This window comes from Gadus macrocephalus, chromosome 10 (assembly GCF_031168955.1).
Source record: "Gadus macrocephalus chromosome 10, ASM3116895v1".
NCBI classification, from domain to species: domain Eukaryota; kingdom Metazoa; phylum Chordata; class Actinopteri; order Gadiformes; family Gadidae; genus Gadus; species Gadus macrocephalus.
In genome coordinates this window covers 12,978,142-12,995,977 of record NC_082391.1, presented here as the reverse complement: position 1 = coordinate 12,995,977, position 17,836 = coordinate 12,978,142, and the positions used below count along the sequence as shown (strand labels likewise).

The window sequence follows — 17,836 nt, the reverse complement described above, 5'->3', positions numbered from 1 at the left end:
CAGCTCTCACGTGACTATTTGGAAAATCAGTGTGACTCATTGAGGGGTTATAACATGCATCAAGGGTTGTTTGGTATTGGTTTTACGGAAATGACTTATGCCGTTCAATCTTCTTCCTGTTGGCAAGGTGCATGTTTAATACGAAATAGAGCTGAATGCCCATTTGCCTAGTCATACTAAAACACCATTCGTACCAGGTTAACAAACAGCCATAATAGAGAGATGAGGATTTGCTTCGCTTATAAACTACCCTTGTAACACTGGTATCTGAACGACCTATTCGTAAAGCGATTTGAACTGTTCACGTTGGAACCGAAAGTCATCATAAACATGGCTGAACTTGTGACAATTAAATTGCTATGTAAAAGGACCCAATAGCATTACAAAAATCTTTTATTTTGGTGTAAAAGGACAGAAATGCAACAGATAAAACAGTCATGAAATATACAAGAGGACAAAAGAAAAAAAAGTAATGGAGGGTCATTGCTTAACCACTGCAGAGATATGGGTGAGTTATAGTCATCATTTATCATGGAAACATGATATGAAGGCAGGAAATCTAACACACTTGTTCATACTTCACTGGGCATACATTACTACAGATATTGTGTTGGCTTACATGTCCTGGAGACTACATAACAGAGCAAAGAGTGCTGGAATACAATTCTCCACAGCATATCGTTAACAGAATGGAGCTGCATTAAAAATAGCTCGGGGACACCATAAAAAGAAAGATTACTACAGTGAATTTATCATTGATGGCAAATTTCAAAGAAACAATACTCTGGCCTTCGCACTAAATGTAATAATACCAGAAAGAACATTTCAACAATAAACAAGACAACCCCCCCTCCCCCAAAAAACGAACCATACCAACCACGTTGTGGTACCAAGCGCAAGGGCATTTGTCAAGAGGTCTTGGACACCTCTGCTGGACAGTATCCGGTAGAGACGCCACCGTAGAATCATTCGTCATCCTTTCACTAAACGTCATACGACTAAGCTATACCAGTGGCCAGCCTCTCAGGCTCTGAACTCGTGTTACGACCCCAGCCATCACTCCCGTGCCAAAGCCCTTTCACATCCATCCAGTAGGACCCCTCTACAAGCTGTAGAACTTCAAGCTTCTGTCCATTCCCGCGGAGGTCAGGAAGCGGGCGTTCTCCCCGAAGGCCACCCCGGTCACAAGGCCCGTGTGGTCTGAAAGGGGACCAAACATTAATCAGGGTTGGTTCATAGAAAGAGTTTTAGGTACGGATGGACGGATGATAGTTGTTTTTGCGGAGACCCTTACCGGAGAAGTTGAGCACCTCGGACCACTGTTTGCAGATGTACACACGGATGTCTGTGCCTCCCACCGCCAGGTAGGTTCCACTCTGGTCGAACACCAGGGACTTCACCTGAAAACACACACAGAGGGTTGTTCAAGTAGCCCACGGGATTTCTTATGGCTGTATTCCTCACTGCGGTTTAAACCGACATCGGCGAGAAAACTGACTATTGTAATATAAACCAAAAACATGAGCATTTGATCCTTCTTCAAAACGTAAGAAAACGTTGACATTCCTTTACGGCGCTCATACTGCAATCCTGACAAAGCATCCGTAGCCACACACACACACACACGCGCACCTCATAGTTGTTATCCAGAGCAATGGTCTTGAAATTCTTCAGCTTCCTCAGATCCCACAGCTTCACAGAGCTATCCTGAGCACCTGGAGAGAGAAGACGCAGACAGAGTTCAGAGCACTGGAATTCCTTACCTGCTGCACCTCAAGGGTTAGGGATACACATTTAACAGACAAAGACATGGAGTGATCTGTGGAACCCATCTCACGCAGAGGTCCTGAACCCTAGGGCCTAAGGCTCACCTGTGGCCAGGTAGTATCCGTTCTCGGAGAAGGCGATGGAGGTGACGGGGCCGGAGTGGCCGGGGAAGTTGGCCACGTTGGTGCGCTCCTTCAGATCCCAGATCTTGATCTGGGAGTCCGCCGTGCCGGTTCCAAAGATGAGACCGTCGGGATGGAACTGGGCGCAGGTCAGGGCTGGAGGCGGGAGGGGAATAAGAGGGAACAGCTTAAGACGGACCCAGAGCTTCTGCGGTCAGAGTCGCCAGTCGCACGCCGGGAGTCCATCGCTTACCAACACCGGCACTCTCGTCCGTGACCTTGGTGAGGACTCGGCCGGTCTGGACGTCGGAGAAGGCCCAGTACTGCAGGAAGAAGACGAGCGTGAGTAAAACAGGGAGACTGTACCCTCACACGACGAGAGCCATCACTAGACCAAGTTGGCCACGTGCCTGATCCTCCGAGGAGCTGAGCAGGTAGTCCCCGGTAGCGTGGAGGGACAGACCGGTCACGGCCGCCTCGTGGGCACGGACCACCTGGACGCAGTTGCCCCCGGTGACCGACCACACGCGGATGGTGCTGTCGGGAGATGCTGAGAACACCACATCCTGTAAGGGGGAGGGGGAAAACGAATGGACAAGTGATTCACCAAGAGCATAAGTAGTGGACTACACAAGAGTTTGACAGGAGCTGTCACACCAAATTTGTACCGGCTGCCAAATTTGTACCGGGTACGTCATCCTTACGTAATCCATTCCAAACCTGCCTGGCAACAGACGATCGCGTCGAACGTTGCCTGGCAACGGACGATCGCGTCGAATGACGTGGGAAGGTTCAAGAACATTCGCAAACTCGTTCATTGAGCTTGACAAGACAGGTAACAATTATTTTACAAATTACATTTATTAGCGTTCCTAACTTTATATTTGTATTGTATTGCATTGTATTTATCTATTTCCTTACACAGTAATCGCTAAATGTTATGGGGATAACGTGAATAATAATAATACAAAACATTTACCAGTTAGTAAATGCCTGCTCACCTATCTACCCATCTATCTATCTAGTATCTATCTATTACCTATAATCTATTCTCTATTATGATACACTTTAAACACTCAGTTTACTAGCTAAATTCGATTAAACAATTAAATGCAACACAAATATAAAGTAAAAACAAGTGTTATCTAGCGATCCGTTATCTGTATTATATTAATTCGTCTTCGGCAACATGAGCGCGATTGAAACCTGCCAGGCAACGGACAACCCCTTAAGTAATCTGTTGTCCGTTGCCTGGCAACGGACAACAGATTACGTACCCGGTACAAATTTGGCACCCGGTAAAAATTTGGTGTGACAGAGCCAACCAAATAAGGGGGGTCCGATAACGGCATCAAATACGTGTTCTCTCGTCCCTGGGGTGGGAGGCGTGTGGGTGTTTACCTGGGACGGGTGGTAGATGACCGACGTGACCTTCTTGGTGTGACCCTTCAGCGTGGCCACGATCTGCTCCTCGCTCTTGTCAAACACCACAACGTTCTTATCGGCGCCACCTGGGGGCCGACCACAAAACAAAACAAACCACAGGTTGGTCCGTTGCATGGGACAAACCAATACTGGGCAGGGGGGGGGGGGTGGATGGAAAGTGGGCCGACCCACTTACCAGTCAGCACTTTGTTGGTGTCAGAAGGACACAGGTCCAGAGCCAGGATTCCAGGAACGCTGGCACTGTGCAGACCCTGAGAGAAGAGAGATCAATACATGACTGGACGAGAAAAAAATCCAAACACTACAGTAGATGCTGCCCACTCCGGGCGAGTAATCAGATTTTGATCGCGATTTCGATTTTAGCGTCAAACGATCACATAGAACAGCTGGATACATATCTGTTCATTACTTAAGATTTAATACATTTCTATTAAAAAAATATTGTATTTTTTTGAAGGAGAAATTTCAAAAGTTCTCAGTTACAAAGTGTTTTTTGGGAGAGACATGCTGAATCAATACATCATGTTTTCAAACTCAAAGATAATCGTTTGAATAATCGTGATTTCAATATTGACCAAACATTCGTGATTATGATTTTTCCCATGATGGAGCAGCCCTACCGCCCACCATGAGGGAGTTGGAGCTCTGAATGAGGCAGTACTCACAGCGTGTGAGGCCACTTGGCGGTATTTACTCAGATCCTCAGCCCGGACCAGCTCCTCTGGCACGGTCTTTCCTCTCTGGAAACAAGAGAAGGGTAAATGTATAACACCACTGTGTGCACAGAACGATCAATCCCTGATGTAAATAGGTGTATTGTTGACATACCTTCTTTCTCTCGGTGGTGAGGACAGTGGCTTTGTCTTGGAGCTGACGGAAACAAAGAGCAGGCAAGAATGTTGTTCAGACATCGAAATTGCTGTTAAATGCATTCATCATTTAAAACCAAAAAAACAACAACAGTAGTGGAAGCAACACCATGGAAAAATAGTTACAACTTCCATTACTATATTTGGATGTTCGGTGGAACATCCACCTAACGAACCAATTTATGAACATCAATGCTCATCAATAGATTACACAGTATTTGAATGAAGACCTATTATTCTAATTCTCTAATTTCAGTCATGTTGATGACGCTCACCTTCTGGATGATCTCGGGGGTCATTCCGACCTGTTCACTGATCTCCATAGGCTCTCCACCGGCCCCCTGTGGGACAGGAGTACAGTAAGACACAAAACAAAACCACAAGCATACTGACTGGTTTGTCCATCACTGGGGAAGCAACCGGCCAGTAACTCACCACAGCAGCAGGCTGAGAGGCGGGAACAGCTTGCGGTGCGACCAATCCAGCTTGAGGTTTGAGCGTGGCCAGAGCTGTGAACAAACAAAACAAACACATGAGTGAACTGTTCCGAGTACGAAACAACAGTCTCGTGAAGCAGTCTGTTCGATAGTGCTGAAGAACATCAGAATCCCCGTACCCTCTCGAGCGGCGGTGACCTCCTTGGTGAGGCGAGCGATGACTCTGCAGGCGGCGTCATGCTGGTACAGAGCGTGGGACAGCTCCTGTCTGGTGGTCTGCAGCTGCTGCCTCAGGGTGAAACTGTGCAGCATCACAGCGTCCTGGGATGGAGCGACGGGTCGGGTGTCACGGAGAAATGGGTTAGAACCAGGAAATGCAGGCCTCGATGGAAAATAGACAACGTCGAAACCAACACAGGACTTCCACTCACCCACTCATCCTGGAGGGACTTGAGAATGGCAGGGATACTTGTTGATGATGGCGCCTTCGGCCGGATAGGGTGCGATACTTTTGGTACAAAAAATGAGTTGACATAAGTTGTGCAATACCATCCAATGATCAGCCTTAAACCGTTAAGAACGTGCACCGCCACCACTCAACGTGAGACAGACGTGTCATCTCGGCGCCTTACCTTTGATATCTATTAGCTGTTCCTCCGAGAGGGGTTGCCCATTCATCGGGTCGGTCCCATTCTCTGCGATGTATTTCTCGATCAGCCTCCGCTCGAACACCTGGTTCGACACGGGGGAGACGCAGGGGTGCTCCGGGACCTCGTTTGAGACTGCGGAGCGGCAGCAGAGTGTTAATAATCATAAGAGCTCGACTCTACGAGCATCACTGTAATGCGTGGCGGCTGACCTAGCCGAATTAGCATGTTAGCTTCCCCGAAGCTACATTGAATGAACATAATCAATGCTTCCACTTACTTGCGCAAACCAAAGACATCTTCCAAATGTAAATGTGTAGCCCGTTCCTAGAAATATATGCTTTGTGTGTATATTGGTGTTTATTCTAACTATTAACTACTTTGTTGTGCAGAAGTTAGAAGTAGCACGCTGTCTTTTCATTGCCGCTACAAAACCCACTGCATGCTGGGATAACTATGGTGGTCGAGTGTTCTTCGGGTGCGACGTGTAGCGCATGAGGTTGCTCTAACGCCACCTAGCGTCGATGAGACAAGGTTTGTGAAGACTGCATTGTAGACCAGCAGAGGGGCAGGATCAAGAAGGCACATGGTCAAAACATTTTATTTAAAGGTCTGACTTGCTTGAGCATTGTGATGAAGCTTTTAAGAGTAATGGTATTTCATAACAGAATGTTAAACAAGATTAAAGATTCAAGATGGTTTTATTGTCATATGCACAACAATTACAGAGCAGTCGCTGGCAATGAAATTCTTTAGTCAAGGATTGTGTTATAATGTTATGTAGACAGTCCATTAATACATGTATGATATATGCAAATATTGCACAAACAAAACGTTTTTGAAGGGTAAAAATAAATAAATAAATAAATAAATACAAACGGTTTCATATTAGCTACATCTTTACAAAAGTTTCTTTGGGGGCATTTTCTGGGGTGTTTATTTGTACAAGTTTTCAGTCATCTATACTAGCACAAGTACAAAAGTAATACAATTTGTCAGCACACACAACACAGACAAAACAGTAAGCAAAGCTCCAACCATTCACGTTGGAGCAGAGGGCAGTGAGGTAGACCGGAGAGGTTTTGCTATAGCGGACTAAATCAAAAAGAAAAGTGTACCATTATCAATAGTCCCTTTATGTTAACAACCTGAGCAGCTGAAAGCAGACCATTAAACAAAATTAATCAGAAAAAGGACACTGGAAATGTTTAAAGTTTGAAGGATTTCAAAAGGCACAATTAGCCGTCGACCGTAACAGCACGTGGAACTCGGAGCATTCTAGAAGAGCGTATAGGTGCATCATGCTCCTCGCGAATGGCCTTCTTCCCTGATGCTTCCCTAGAGGAAGTTCAGCTTGTCTGAGGTGTAAACAGTGGAGTCTGCGGTATTGTCCCGGTCCAGCGGGAGCGCAGAGAAGTCTGCCTTCCCTTTGCCCCCCCTGTCCTTGTCCCTCTTGCTCTGGAACTGAACGCAGTCTTCAGAGGAGTGGAGGCAGTCCGACGCCCAAAGCACCGAGAAGGAGTTATTTCGCTCTGAAGCAAAGGAGGCCTGCAAGGACGGAATAATATTGTTGGTTTTATTTATAATTAGGCAGTTGGCCCCATTCAACATGAGTGGAATGGGGTTAAATGCTATGGATTTGTAGATAGATCGGTAAAGTCAATCAATCATAACATGGAAGTGATATGTATGCACAAGTAAAGAGCCGGCAGGTTACAGATTAGTATGCTAAAATAAACACACAAAACAATGGAGTTGTGTTCTTACTCCGATGCTGGTTGGAGCAGGGTGAGAGGCCGTGTGTCCCGGGAAGCCGGTCCCCCCCTGGTTATCTCCTCTGCCGTTGCTTGGATACAACGGGGTTGCAACGGCCACTGCTAGTGGAGTACGATTCTGGAACCGGGCACACACCAACAACACATGATTCTTCTAATAAAGTTGCCCATTGAGATACAGGAGTCTGTCTAAATATCCAACACGTTGGATTTCAATTTCGTGGTTACACATTTATAATGACCATTAATACCTTAGTTTAATTGTGATCAACACTGCTTCAAGAAGTACCATTTATCTCATAAAAGGTTTGCATTCACAATTCCTACTGTACAAGCAGATACAAAAACCTTCCTGCAACAATCATTTTGCGAACAATATTGCAAAACTGTTAAACAATATTAAAATACCACAATTAGTGGTACTGTATATTTAGGTTAGGCTATTCTTGACCTAAATATAATCCACATTTCTTCAATCTGAATCACAGCAGTACTGGTGAAACACGCCATCACCCCAGGGGCCGGCCTACAGACAGTGCTTTAGCGCTCTGGGTACCGTAAGAGCAGGGCTGGCTTGGGGGCTCCACTTCCTTGGGGTCCCAGCCTGCTGTGGCTGGGTGTACGATCCCAAGGGCTGATGGACGTCAGGGCTGTAATCCTGCAGGCAACCGCCGATAGAGAGACCATCAGAGACTGCCCCGTGCAGGCAAACAGGCGCTAAACAACCGGTCCTAGACGCGGACTGAAGATGGGGCCTCACCTGGACATTGATCCTTGGGGGGTTGGAGGGAGAGCTGTTTTTACCAATCAGGCAGTTAATGACCTTTGACAGCCAACAGTTGGGGTAATGCTTGATTGACAGGAAGAGACTGGCCAGCAGAAGGATCATCCCAGTAGGGATGACGAAGGACTTCATTATCGCACGCAGCTTCGTCATTTTCTCTGGTGGTGAAAGACAGACCAGAGGGATGAGCGATGCGAACCAAGCATGCACGGACGGACGCCACCAGACTAACAGTTCTTCAGCACCATCGTCACTCGTCTCGACCTTCAGAAGACTTGTTTCGTACGAGGAGCACAGTTTTCCACTCTGCCTACTTGGACGTGTTTTTTCATGTGGAATGCGTTTGTTTGCTTTTGTTCACAGCTCTTGCCACACTCAAACCTCAAGCTGGCTCGGTCGCACCGCAAAGCTGTTCCCGCGGCGCCACTCAGCCTGCTGCTGTGGTGAGCCACTGGCCAGTTGTTTCCTCAGTGCTTGACAGTGTCTGGGGCGGGTACTCACCGATCACATACAAACTGGTGGAGGACACCAGGTTGCCTTCTCGATCTCTGATGTCATACACCCCGGTGTGCTTGGGGCTCAGCCCTGTGATGACCACCTCGTCGTCCGACCCGTACACCGACACGCGGTTCTGGAAGTCGGCGTCGATGCCCACCACCAGGCCGTGGCGCACCAGCTGCACCGGGTCCCTGTGGGGCCGGGGGTCGTCGGGGGACCGGGTGGGGGTAAAGGTCAGTGTGGCGTTATGCGCTGGGACAAACAGGGGAAGGTTAACAAACTCTTTGGTGAAGCGGGTGACGTTGGAGGTGTGGCCTGCGTGTCGATGTGCGTCAAGAATCAGGGAGGAGGAGGAGGAAGAAAAAAGGGAAAGTGAGGCATGGGGGAGGGGGGGGGGGGGGGGGTAGAGAAGGGATGACAAATGCGAAGGGGTGTGAGGAGAAAAAAACAGGAAGGAATAAAATGACAAGCATGAGCCGTGTTTTAAAGAGAAAGATGCACCCGTTAAATGATTGAAGGTGTTTTTGTGGGTTCTAAGCTTTGCTGACCTTGGACGATGAGTCGGCTGTGGGACATCAGACTTCCGGCCTTACTTCTCATGGTGTACAGGCCCTGGTCCGCAGGGGTCACCCGCCGAACCAGCCACAGCGCCCTGTGGTACTGCATGTGCCCCCGACCTCCTTGGCTCACTCCTGGGTCCGTCCGGTTCCACAACAGCACAGGTCGGGCCTCGGGAGGGGAGCCCATGGGAGAGAACTCGAGCAGGTAGCCACTGTCTGGGATTCTGTGCTGGAAGTTCTCCCCATAGTTCACTTGGTAGGATCGTAGACATTCTAGAGGAGGAGGGCAAAGGCCGAGAAAAGGCTTGGGTCTGGCCAAGGCGAGACCATCTTATACTAGGGCTGGGCGATTAATCGTAATTTTGATCGCGATTTCGTTTTTAGCGTCAAACGATCACAAAATAAAATAACATAATTGATCATAATTGATAATTTTTTTATGTTTTATAAAAAGGGCAGAACAGCTGGATACATATCTGTATATCATTTTAGATTGGAACATTCTTTTTGACCATTTTGTGTAATTTTTTAAAGGTGAAATTTCAAAGTTCTCAGTTATAAAGAAATAATATCTGAGAGTAATGCTGAATAAATACAAGATGTTTTCAAACTCAAATATATAAAAATATAATATTGACCAAAATAATCGTGATTATGATTTTTCCAATAATCACATCTATCTTATACCCTGCAAAGTGAAAAAACAAACCCTATGCAACCAGCCTTAAAGAGACTTGGTAATCATTAATTTATGAATGCTGAATTAACAACAAAGGAAAAGACATGCAATTAGGACAAGAGGTGGTGGGACAGGTGTACCTGAGACAGTCAGATGAACCGTCTGGAAGGGTATACCGTGAGGATGCGTGATGTTGTAGTTTCCCTCGTCACCGAATGTCACCTCTTTCAGGAGCAAATTTCTGTCTGTCGTCCATTCAAATCGAGGATCCATCACCTAAACATGCATCATACATGATTTAATCCTTTGGCAAGACCTCACAATAAGTAGCCATAACTTGTGAATCAAAATGTGCAAATGCACACCAGAAATTACACATACCGAGCCTTCGTTAAAAATTGTACTCGTTGGTCCAGGCGGAGAATTTGGGGTGTATACCACATTTGAGGATGAAGATACTCGCATACTCAACTCATTTCCCAGACACAACGTCTTGCTTTCTTCACCTGTAAGGATGGGGGGACATGATGGTGATAAACAAAACAGACTCTTCATATCTGGTTGGTCTTATTACTTATACCAAAAAGAGTGTGAAGCCTACTTACCCAACTGGTTAGCTGATGTAAAAATAAAATAAAAAAGGGCATTTAGTCTCATTAATCGAGAATTAATGATTCATTTTGCAATTCCTTCCAATTTAATTTAAAATACATATTTGCGTTTTATTAAAGACCTAAATGCATATTACAGAATTTACAGTTTTTTTTACAGCATTTGAAAAATATTACTGAACACTTAGATTATGTATTCTCTTGGGAATCTTGTTATGTGGATATATCCTTAATGAGACTCAACTGAGTCCACAAATCACTGGAATGACACTAATTGGGAATACGGATTAGGCCTATAGGCTTACCTGAGGATAATGGCGGCAGAGCGAAAAGGGCCATCAGAAGGACTCGGATGTGCATGGTGGATTGTAATGCCTATAAACAAGGCCCCACAATGGTCGAGGACAACGAGAAACATATTAAGCGTCTTCCCCTTCCCTGCTGAAGACCATATACTGCCAGCAGTAAAAGCTGGGACTCGCGTTTTATGCAACAACATTTTAGGCGGTATTCAGAGGAAATAATGGCTGCATTGTAATAATGGCATCATCATAAATAGCAGATGGCCGGACCAGAGGGCCCACCGTCCTGACATCGCATTCCGTTCATGCATGCAGCTAACATGAGTATACAAGCACGTTTTATAGCACCACAACGATCAGGCAACGTTCCTGAAAAATAAAATAAATGTTAACCAAATTTGAATGGATTCGTTCTCAAATTAGCTGCAACAAGTCCGTGTTGTTAAAGCGTAGTGATAGTTACCTGCTCCAATTAATGATGTGAGATGTGAGATGTCCAGCGCTCAGTGGTTCAACGGATTGGCTTCATTGCGCATGCGCGGAGCTTGTTATGATAGTTGTGTTCTCTACTATGCAGCAGGATCAAACATTTACACACCTTTACATTGTGTACATTTCTACCTGACTAATATTTTCTCTGTTCCTGAATATTTTCGACATTGAACATTTTAATTAGCATTTTAATATCATATTATCGGTTGTTAAATAATAAATTTTAACTGGGTTCCTACTGCCTACCTATCACCTGCTATCACATTATATTTATTTAGCTGACGACTTTATCAAAAGCCTCCTACAATAAGTGCATTCAACCATGAAGATAAAACCCCAAAAGTGTAAAAAGCATGTTTGTATGTGTATACAATTCATCAAATATCAAACACAAAAAGAATAAATGTTCAATGCAATTATCGTCGACAGAATGACTGCTAAATCAACTCTTAATCATTTGGATAACGGTATTTAGATGGATTTAAAAAATAAGAATATTGGAGAATGAAGGGTGAACCCCTGGTTCTAAGGGGGAAGGGGCCTGTCCATGTCACTGACCATGGACCACCAGTAGGGGGCAGTAAGGGGCGGCCGCACTCCCAGTCCCAGGATAATGCAAACCTACGGCGGGCAGAGAAGGAGAAAAACACTGCAAGGGCGTTGTGTGTACCAATGGGCAGCAACCAAAATTAACTGAAATGTTCCGAAAGCCTTAGCGACCTAACAGTAGATAATATCAATTACGTTTCGACATAGGATTTGTAATCGGAGTGCTCTAGCACGGTGGGTCTCGTCTGCACAAGGTTGTCGTGTTTGTCTGGCTGCACCGCCCGTCCCGCCGCTGTGTGTGCTCCTGAAGTTTTCAGTTCAATCCAGTGAGATAATGGAGCTGTTGGTTCTTTTTGCTGCCTGCATTGTGATAGGTGAGTACTAAGGATTGTCATTCTCTTGAGTGCTTCCTACTTTTACTCTTAAAAAGGAAAATATGGGCTGAAATTATATATTTTTGTTATTGTTACCGTTTTGTCGTTTCGCCTAGGCTAGTGCTCTTATTAGGTCTGAGCAGGGCCGTGGCACCAAATCCTGGGCCCTGTATACAAGAGGTACTGATGCCCCCCCCCCCGAATTCCCCCGACCAGCCCCCTGCGCTAAATTGTTGACGGGGGGGGGGGGGGCCGGGGGGGTAGAGAACAATTGTTGAGGGGGGGGGGGGGGGAGATGTGGCCGTGTGCAACTCCTAACACTATGGCAGGGCTCCAGAGTGCGCCTAATTTGGGCGCACATGCGCCTAGAATTCGGGGTAGTGCGACTGAAAATGTATCTGGTATAATTATTATTATTTATTTTTTTACAGAGCAGTCTATTCATAATATTGTAATAACCACGGAAGAGGCAGTGAATGAAGCATTGATTAGACAGCGATTTATTTAGTCTGGCTGAACGGAAGTGGACAGCGTCTATTGCTTAGCGGCCGATTTGGCCGCGACTCCTCCCCTTCCGGTTGCTGGCGTTACCGTATTGTGCTCCCCCTCAAACTCGAAAACTAGGCAGTATGGCGAGTTTTGAAGAGGACTTTGACGGCGCTGTAAAGTTGGCATGTTTGGCTCTTTCCGTGGACACATCTCTGGACAGTATAACATTGTTTTCCAAAGAGACACATGAATAGCAGTTGGTGGTAAATGGCTATAGGCCTACAGACAAGTTTTCGAAATTGTTTGTGGAACTAGACATCCAATCTTGTTTAATTTTAATATAATGTAATTACTGATTACTGACTATCTGATTTCATTACAATGGTAGGACCACAACATAGCCTATTTTGACATTACCTTGGAGACTCCGTCTGGCAGGATTCTCCCCGGGGACGATGCGTTTGCGGTCACGACTATCGCCGGTTGGTGTGGATTTGGCGCATCGTTTCACTCTGACAGCGGCATGAGCGTTTGACATGGATTTAACCAATGAACCGATCCGTTCCACTTCACAATAGCTCCTACGGTATTTCTTTAGTAGTGTTCTACAAGAACCACATATAAATGTTAAAACGTCGTTCGTTTTTATAGGTCCCGTGAGCTCCTCAAGGGCCAAAGTGTATGGTGGCTTGAAATCATCGTGACAAAGAATCAAACGATGTTTGTTCTTTTTATCTATACAATTATCTCCACATAGGCGACATACATCGTTAATGGTTTTTTGTGGCGTTTGGGATTGAGCCATTTCTGACAGCCTCTGAACGTCAAGAAGTTCCGTCAAAATAATTCCCCCCCCCGGCACTATTTTGCATGGACACAACTGCTGCTTCCCGGGCTTAGCCCCGCCCTAGACGTTTGTGATTGGTTTAAAGAAATAAAAACAGGCCCGCCCAGTTTCCCCACGGATAGACGGCTCGAGGTAGCGTGGCTCCAGACCATTCTACTTGCTGTAGTTTGGTCTGGCTTTGCGAGACTACGATTTATTAGACACCTAATAAACTGTTGGAACACGCAAGACCGGTAACAATAGAAACGCCGGTAAACAAACCTGCGAAGCCCAATCCAGGGGCCTGTACTACGAAGCTCGATTAGAGGGTTAGCGAGGTATGTTGAGCTGAAAGCCTGGGTTAGCTGTACCATGAAAGTCGATCTCTTTAAGCGTCGCTGTATCACCATGGTGACTTACGCTCGCAACCAAACCTGGTCGGGAGCAGCTTTTCAGCGAGTCTACCCGGAGATCGGCTACTTATATCGGCGTGCGCAGCTTCCTAGCCCCTCCTCCGATAATGGCGTCACCATTTGTGGGTGTTCCCATGGACCTCGGTGCACTTATCGTACAGGCGTCTCTCCGGAGACAGAGGGTTTTTCGGGACAGAACCGATCCCTTGGCATTGTCTGACGATATTCTTTATGAGAGATACAGATTCGGCATTTATTTAAGGCATTTATTTAATGGTCAAGATATTATTAATCAATGGCGTAAATATCGACGTGCAACCGATGCAGCTGCCCACATATGCTCTATACTCAATGAGTACAAGTACAGTCAAATGTACAATGTTTTGCGCAAACGAGGAGTATGAAGGCGGAAGAGACTCTACCATGTTGTGATCTTGATAATTTCTACCACATATGCACCGGTAAAACATTGTGTTAATCACTGAAAAAACGAATCAAATGATCCTGTTTCCCTACTGTGTAATGACTTGTACACACATAGGGGATTGTAATGCCACTGGTAGGCTTCATGGAGGTCTAGCCTCTCTTGGAGTGTCTGTTCAGCCCTCTGCCTACCTCGGTGCAGTGGGCAGTCTCCACAGACCAAACCTCAAGGTTTAAACAAGGGCAAATGTAGAAGTATTTTGACAAGTTGTGTTGTTGTTGTTTTGTCTACACAGGACTCTCAGGCGGAGAAAATGTGAAGGTGTTATATGGGGAAAGCCATAGATTTTTTCTAAAATCCCGTGCGGAGTACCTGTACTTTGAATCTAATGTTAATTATCAATCTAGCAAAGTACCCCTGTGGACACGCAGCAAGCCTTCTGATACCATACGGGGTCAGTATGACGGATACAGGTACTTCACGATAGAAAAACTCACCCAAGCGGATAATGGAAAATACACTATACAATCAAGATTTAACACCACTTTGGAAACCAACAGAGTCGATGTGTCACGTGAGTGTGCTTTCCCTGCATTTATTTTATGGGCACTCTTAATGTTGTGGGACCACAGGGTTCTGGGTCATCCCTGCCCATTACTACAGATGACTCTTGGACCCCCGCATTCATGTGGTGATTCAACAAACATTCAGTCATTGTCAATGGTGAAGCTCAAAAAAGAGCTTCACCATTCCTTCTGTAAAATTGAATATCTTCTGTCTTGCTTTCAGATCATGAAAACCTTTTCTCCAAAAATGAGGGTGAACAGCTACTATTTGAATTTCCTATGGAGCTAAAGTCGTACACTGTTACCTACACTAACCATGATGATGGAGAGACAACGGTCATTTCCAACGGAGAATATGAAAGCCTACGCCTCTTTGACAAGAGGCTGCAATTACGTAGTACACAAAAGTACAATTATCTCGAAATCGATGACCTCAAAGCGTGGGATTCTGGTGTTTTTAGCATCCAAGATGACCAGGCTAATCTGGCCGTGAGAGTGACCCTCGAGGTGGCAGGTGAGTGGCCCCCAACCTCCTGTCTGTCAGGAGGCCCCACCGTCCGGGCACTACTGACCCACCGTTTGGATATTACGTTAACCAGAATGTCTAGCCGACGCTTAGCACTTTTTAACTGCCAATCAACGTTTACACTTTGCAAAAAGAGTCAAATAATAAAAATAATAATAGTCAAATAAATGACTATATTAAAAGGCCCTTTCACAATTTCTCTTCAAGCTTTGATAATACTCAGAGTTTCACGACAGGGTTTTATCACAGTTGGAAGGAAAGACATTTGGCCTGTCTCTGCAGTATAGTGCAAAGACCCAACATGATGATTCTGTCCTTCTTTGCCTATGTTGTTACCAACAAATTCTGTGGATATTTGGTTTAAAAAATTGACGCATCAAAATAACTTATATCAAGTAATGATGCGGCCCTGAGATCTCGGTTTCTTGGTAACGGCGTCAAATCCAAGCTCGCTTGAAAGTAAAATCATTAGTTTGGTGTTGATCTGTCTTGGAGAATCACGTACCTCTTCCCTAGCACCCGCCTCAACGTGGATGAACGTCGGCTTTGCGTCTGGCGTCGTTTCCATAGTGGTGTTTTGCTGCTTCTGTCTGAAGAGGTGCTGCTGTAAGAAAAGCTCCAAGAGCAGTGAAGAGGTCACCGAGCCCGCCGACGACCCTCCCCAACTCCAGGTGAAAACAAACTAAACGCTATTAATCACGGCCGCCTGGCGTACCAATTCTCGTCAATCATCCCCCATGGAATAGACGATGTTTGCGGCATGTTTCTGAAAGCTCACGTGTCTCGCATCTTTACAGGAGTACAGTGTCATGCCCCCACCACCGAGATACCACATGGAACCCATGCCGCCGTCCGTAAGTGGTGGTCCTGTGTATTCATACCGTCCTGTCGACCCGGCGGCAAGCGCGGTGGAGGTTAGTGCGTTTCAAGCGGATCCACGGACAGCCAACGCCTCCTGTAGCCCTACAAGTCAGACAGTGATCTCGGTTCCCTCGCCCCCCGTGCCCTTCACTGCCCCTTCGGCCGAGGTAAGCGCTGATCAGCCCTAACCCTAACCCTGATCCAACAGAAACCAATAGTGTCAGCAGTGGCTGCTACCTCTGGGTTTAAAGAAGTCTGTATCTAATTAATTAATTAATATTTTAATCACGGCTTATGTGCTTTCTCTTTGCCCAGGCGCCAGCTACAGGAAGCCAGGCTGGTACTCAGGATAGCTCCTTCGGCAGCAACTTCCTGTCCTCCGAGACCGATCCATGCTTTGAGATGAAGGGCATGAATCTGGCGCCGCCCCTCTACTCCGAATGCGTCTCTGCGAACGTCTACACGTCGGACAAACTCAACTTCGGCTTCCTTTAAGGACTCCATTGGGTCAAATTCTCAAAGTTCAGGGATTGCATGATTTACAATATATTTAGCTAGTTTTTTTAAAGAGATAGTGCCGTATATACTAACAGAGAATAACCTATTAGTGAGGTTATCAAGCTAATACGTAAACTTAGCATTTGACACCTGTTACTGTCTGAAACTCAGTGCGTTTACATGGGACAGCTAAATCGGATTATGCCTTATACCGATTTTGCTACTCGAACGGACCGTGTCAATTATCCGAACGTACATGGCCTTTAGAGAATCAAATAATGGTTGGAGCATGGCTGAATCCGTACCCTAGCTGGCCTAACCGCCCTTTCAACGAACGGTTATAGAGCCACTTCCGGTTGACCTCTACGTCCAAGCAACAACAAACTCAGGCGGCATTCAAGAAAGATGTTTTCAGTAGACAGCTGTCAGTTCACTTCAGGTCCATGTTATTTCTCCGACGCTGCATTGTTCAAACCTCTCGGTCGTATGCGGACTCCTCCCGCTGCTCCGCCGCCGGAGGAGTCCGCATACGACCGAGAGATCGGAACAATGGATCGTCTGAGAAATGACATGGACCCGAAGTGTACTGACAGCTGTCCCGCATACGGCAACAATCCCTTTCTCCTCCATGTAGCGTTTCAACGTGGACTCAAAGCCAAAGTTCCTTTCCGCTAATTCCTTCTCCGAGATAACCCCCACTACGAGTCTTTGTTGTGGAAGTAGCAGAGAGTCGGAGAACAAGACGCAGTCTGTAAGATTCATAATATCAGAGAATATCCCCGTCACTTCGGTCGCTGATGATGATACACTTCTTATAGGGTTGGTAATGGTATGACACCGGCTTCCTCCTGTTCTAGATTACCATGCGTCACCTTTATAAATAAATCGCCATTTCTCGTTTTCTGACGACGACGACCATAAACATCTAAAGAAATAATTAAATATTTATAAAGAAATAAGAATGTTTATAACTCAATGGCGCCTACAACATGACTACCGTCTCCTTCTACTTCTGGCTCACGTCCCCCGGACGCAAGATCTCGAGCGTGCGCAGAACGCGAAATCCGATGTGCGATACGATGCGGGTTTACATGCAAGTAGAAACCGAACTATGAACGAGTTATCTAGTGCCGCTTTTCCACCGCACATGTAGCTCGACTCGACACGACACGACTCGACACGGTAGCAGCACGGGTCCTTTTCCACCGCAAATAGTACCTCCTGGACGTGGCCGCGGTCGGCTGCGCGAAAGGGCCGTGACGTATTTTTGTACGCGACGCAAACAACACCTACGCAACCCACACATAGACAGAACCCACAT

General features: G+C 46.1%; 3 protein-coding genes across 3 annotated transcripts; 1 reads left to right on the top strand and 2 right to left on the bottom strand.

Annotated features, from left to right (window-relative positions):
• Window positions 1-375: 375 nt before the first annotated feature.
• Window positions 376-5,814, bottom strand: prpf19 (pre-mRNA processing factor 19). Its single transcript, XM_060062430.1, has 16 exons — window positions 5,569-5,814; window positions 5,274-5,423; window positions 5,073-5,149; window positions 4,821-4,962; window positions 4,640-4,713; window positions 4,480-4,545; window positions 4,164-4,205; window positions 4,001-4,075; window positions 3,511-3,586; window positions 3,291-3,400; window positions 2,300-2,455; window positions 2,143-2,212; window positions 1,872-2,045; window positions 1,633-1,715; window positions 1,295-1,400; window positions 376-1,200 (listed from the first exon to the last, which is right to left on the bottom strand). The coding sequence occupies exons 1-16, from the start codon at window positions 5,585-5,587 to the stop codon at window positions 1,103-1,105; spliced, it is 1,518 nt and encodes a 505-aa protein (XP_059918413.1). The 5' UTR covers window positions 5,588-5,814; the 3' UTR covers window positions 376-1,102.
• Window positions 5,815-5,970: 156 nt separating this feature from the next.
• LOC132465707 (uncharacterized) lies at window positions 5,971-11,081 on the bottom strand. The gene is made up of 11 exons (XM_060062429.1): window positions 10,961-11,081; window positions 10,501-10,570; window positions 10,190-10,201; window positions 9,966-10,090; window positions 9,725-9,860; window positions 8,894-9,178; window positions 8,349-8,660; window positions 7,824-8,005; window positions 7,620-7,721; window positions 7,056-7,181; window positions 5,971-6,836 (listed from the first exon to the last, which is right to left on the bottom strand). The coding sequence occupies exons 2-11, from the start codon at window positions 10,553-10,555 to the stop codon at window positions 6,627-6,629; spliced, it is 1,545 nt and encodes a 514-aa protein (XP_059918412.1). The 5' UTR covers window positions 10,556-10,570; window positions 10,961-11,081; the 3' UTR covers window positions 5,971-6,626.
• A 486-nt stretch (window positions 11,082-11,567) lies between these two features.
• LOC132465709 (uncharacterized) lies at window positions 11,568-17,437 on the top strand. Its single transcript, XM_060062431.1, has 6 exons — window positions 11,568-11,912; window positions 14,360-14,638; window positions 14,854-15,144; window positions 15,673-15,827; window positions 15,954-16,184; window positions 16,333-17,437. The coding sequence occupies exons 1-6, from the start codon at window positions 11,873-11,875 to the stop codon at window positions 16,510-16,512; spliced, it is 1,176 nt and encodes a 391-aa protein (XP_059918414.1). The 5' UTR covers window positions 11,568-11,872; the 3' UTR covers window positions 16,513-17,437.
• Window positions 17,438-17,836: the final 399 nt, after the last annotated feature.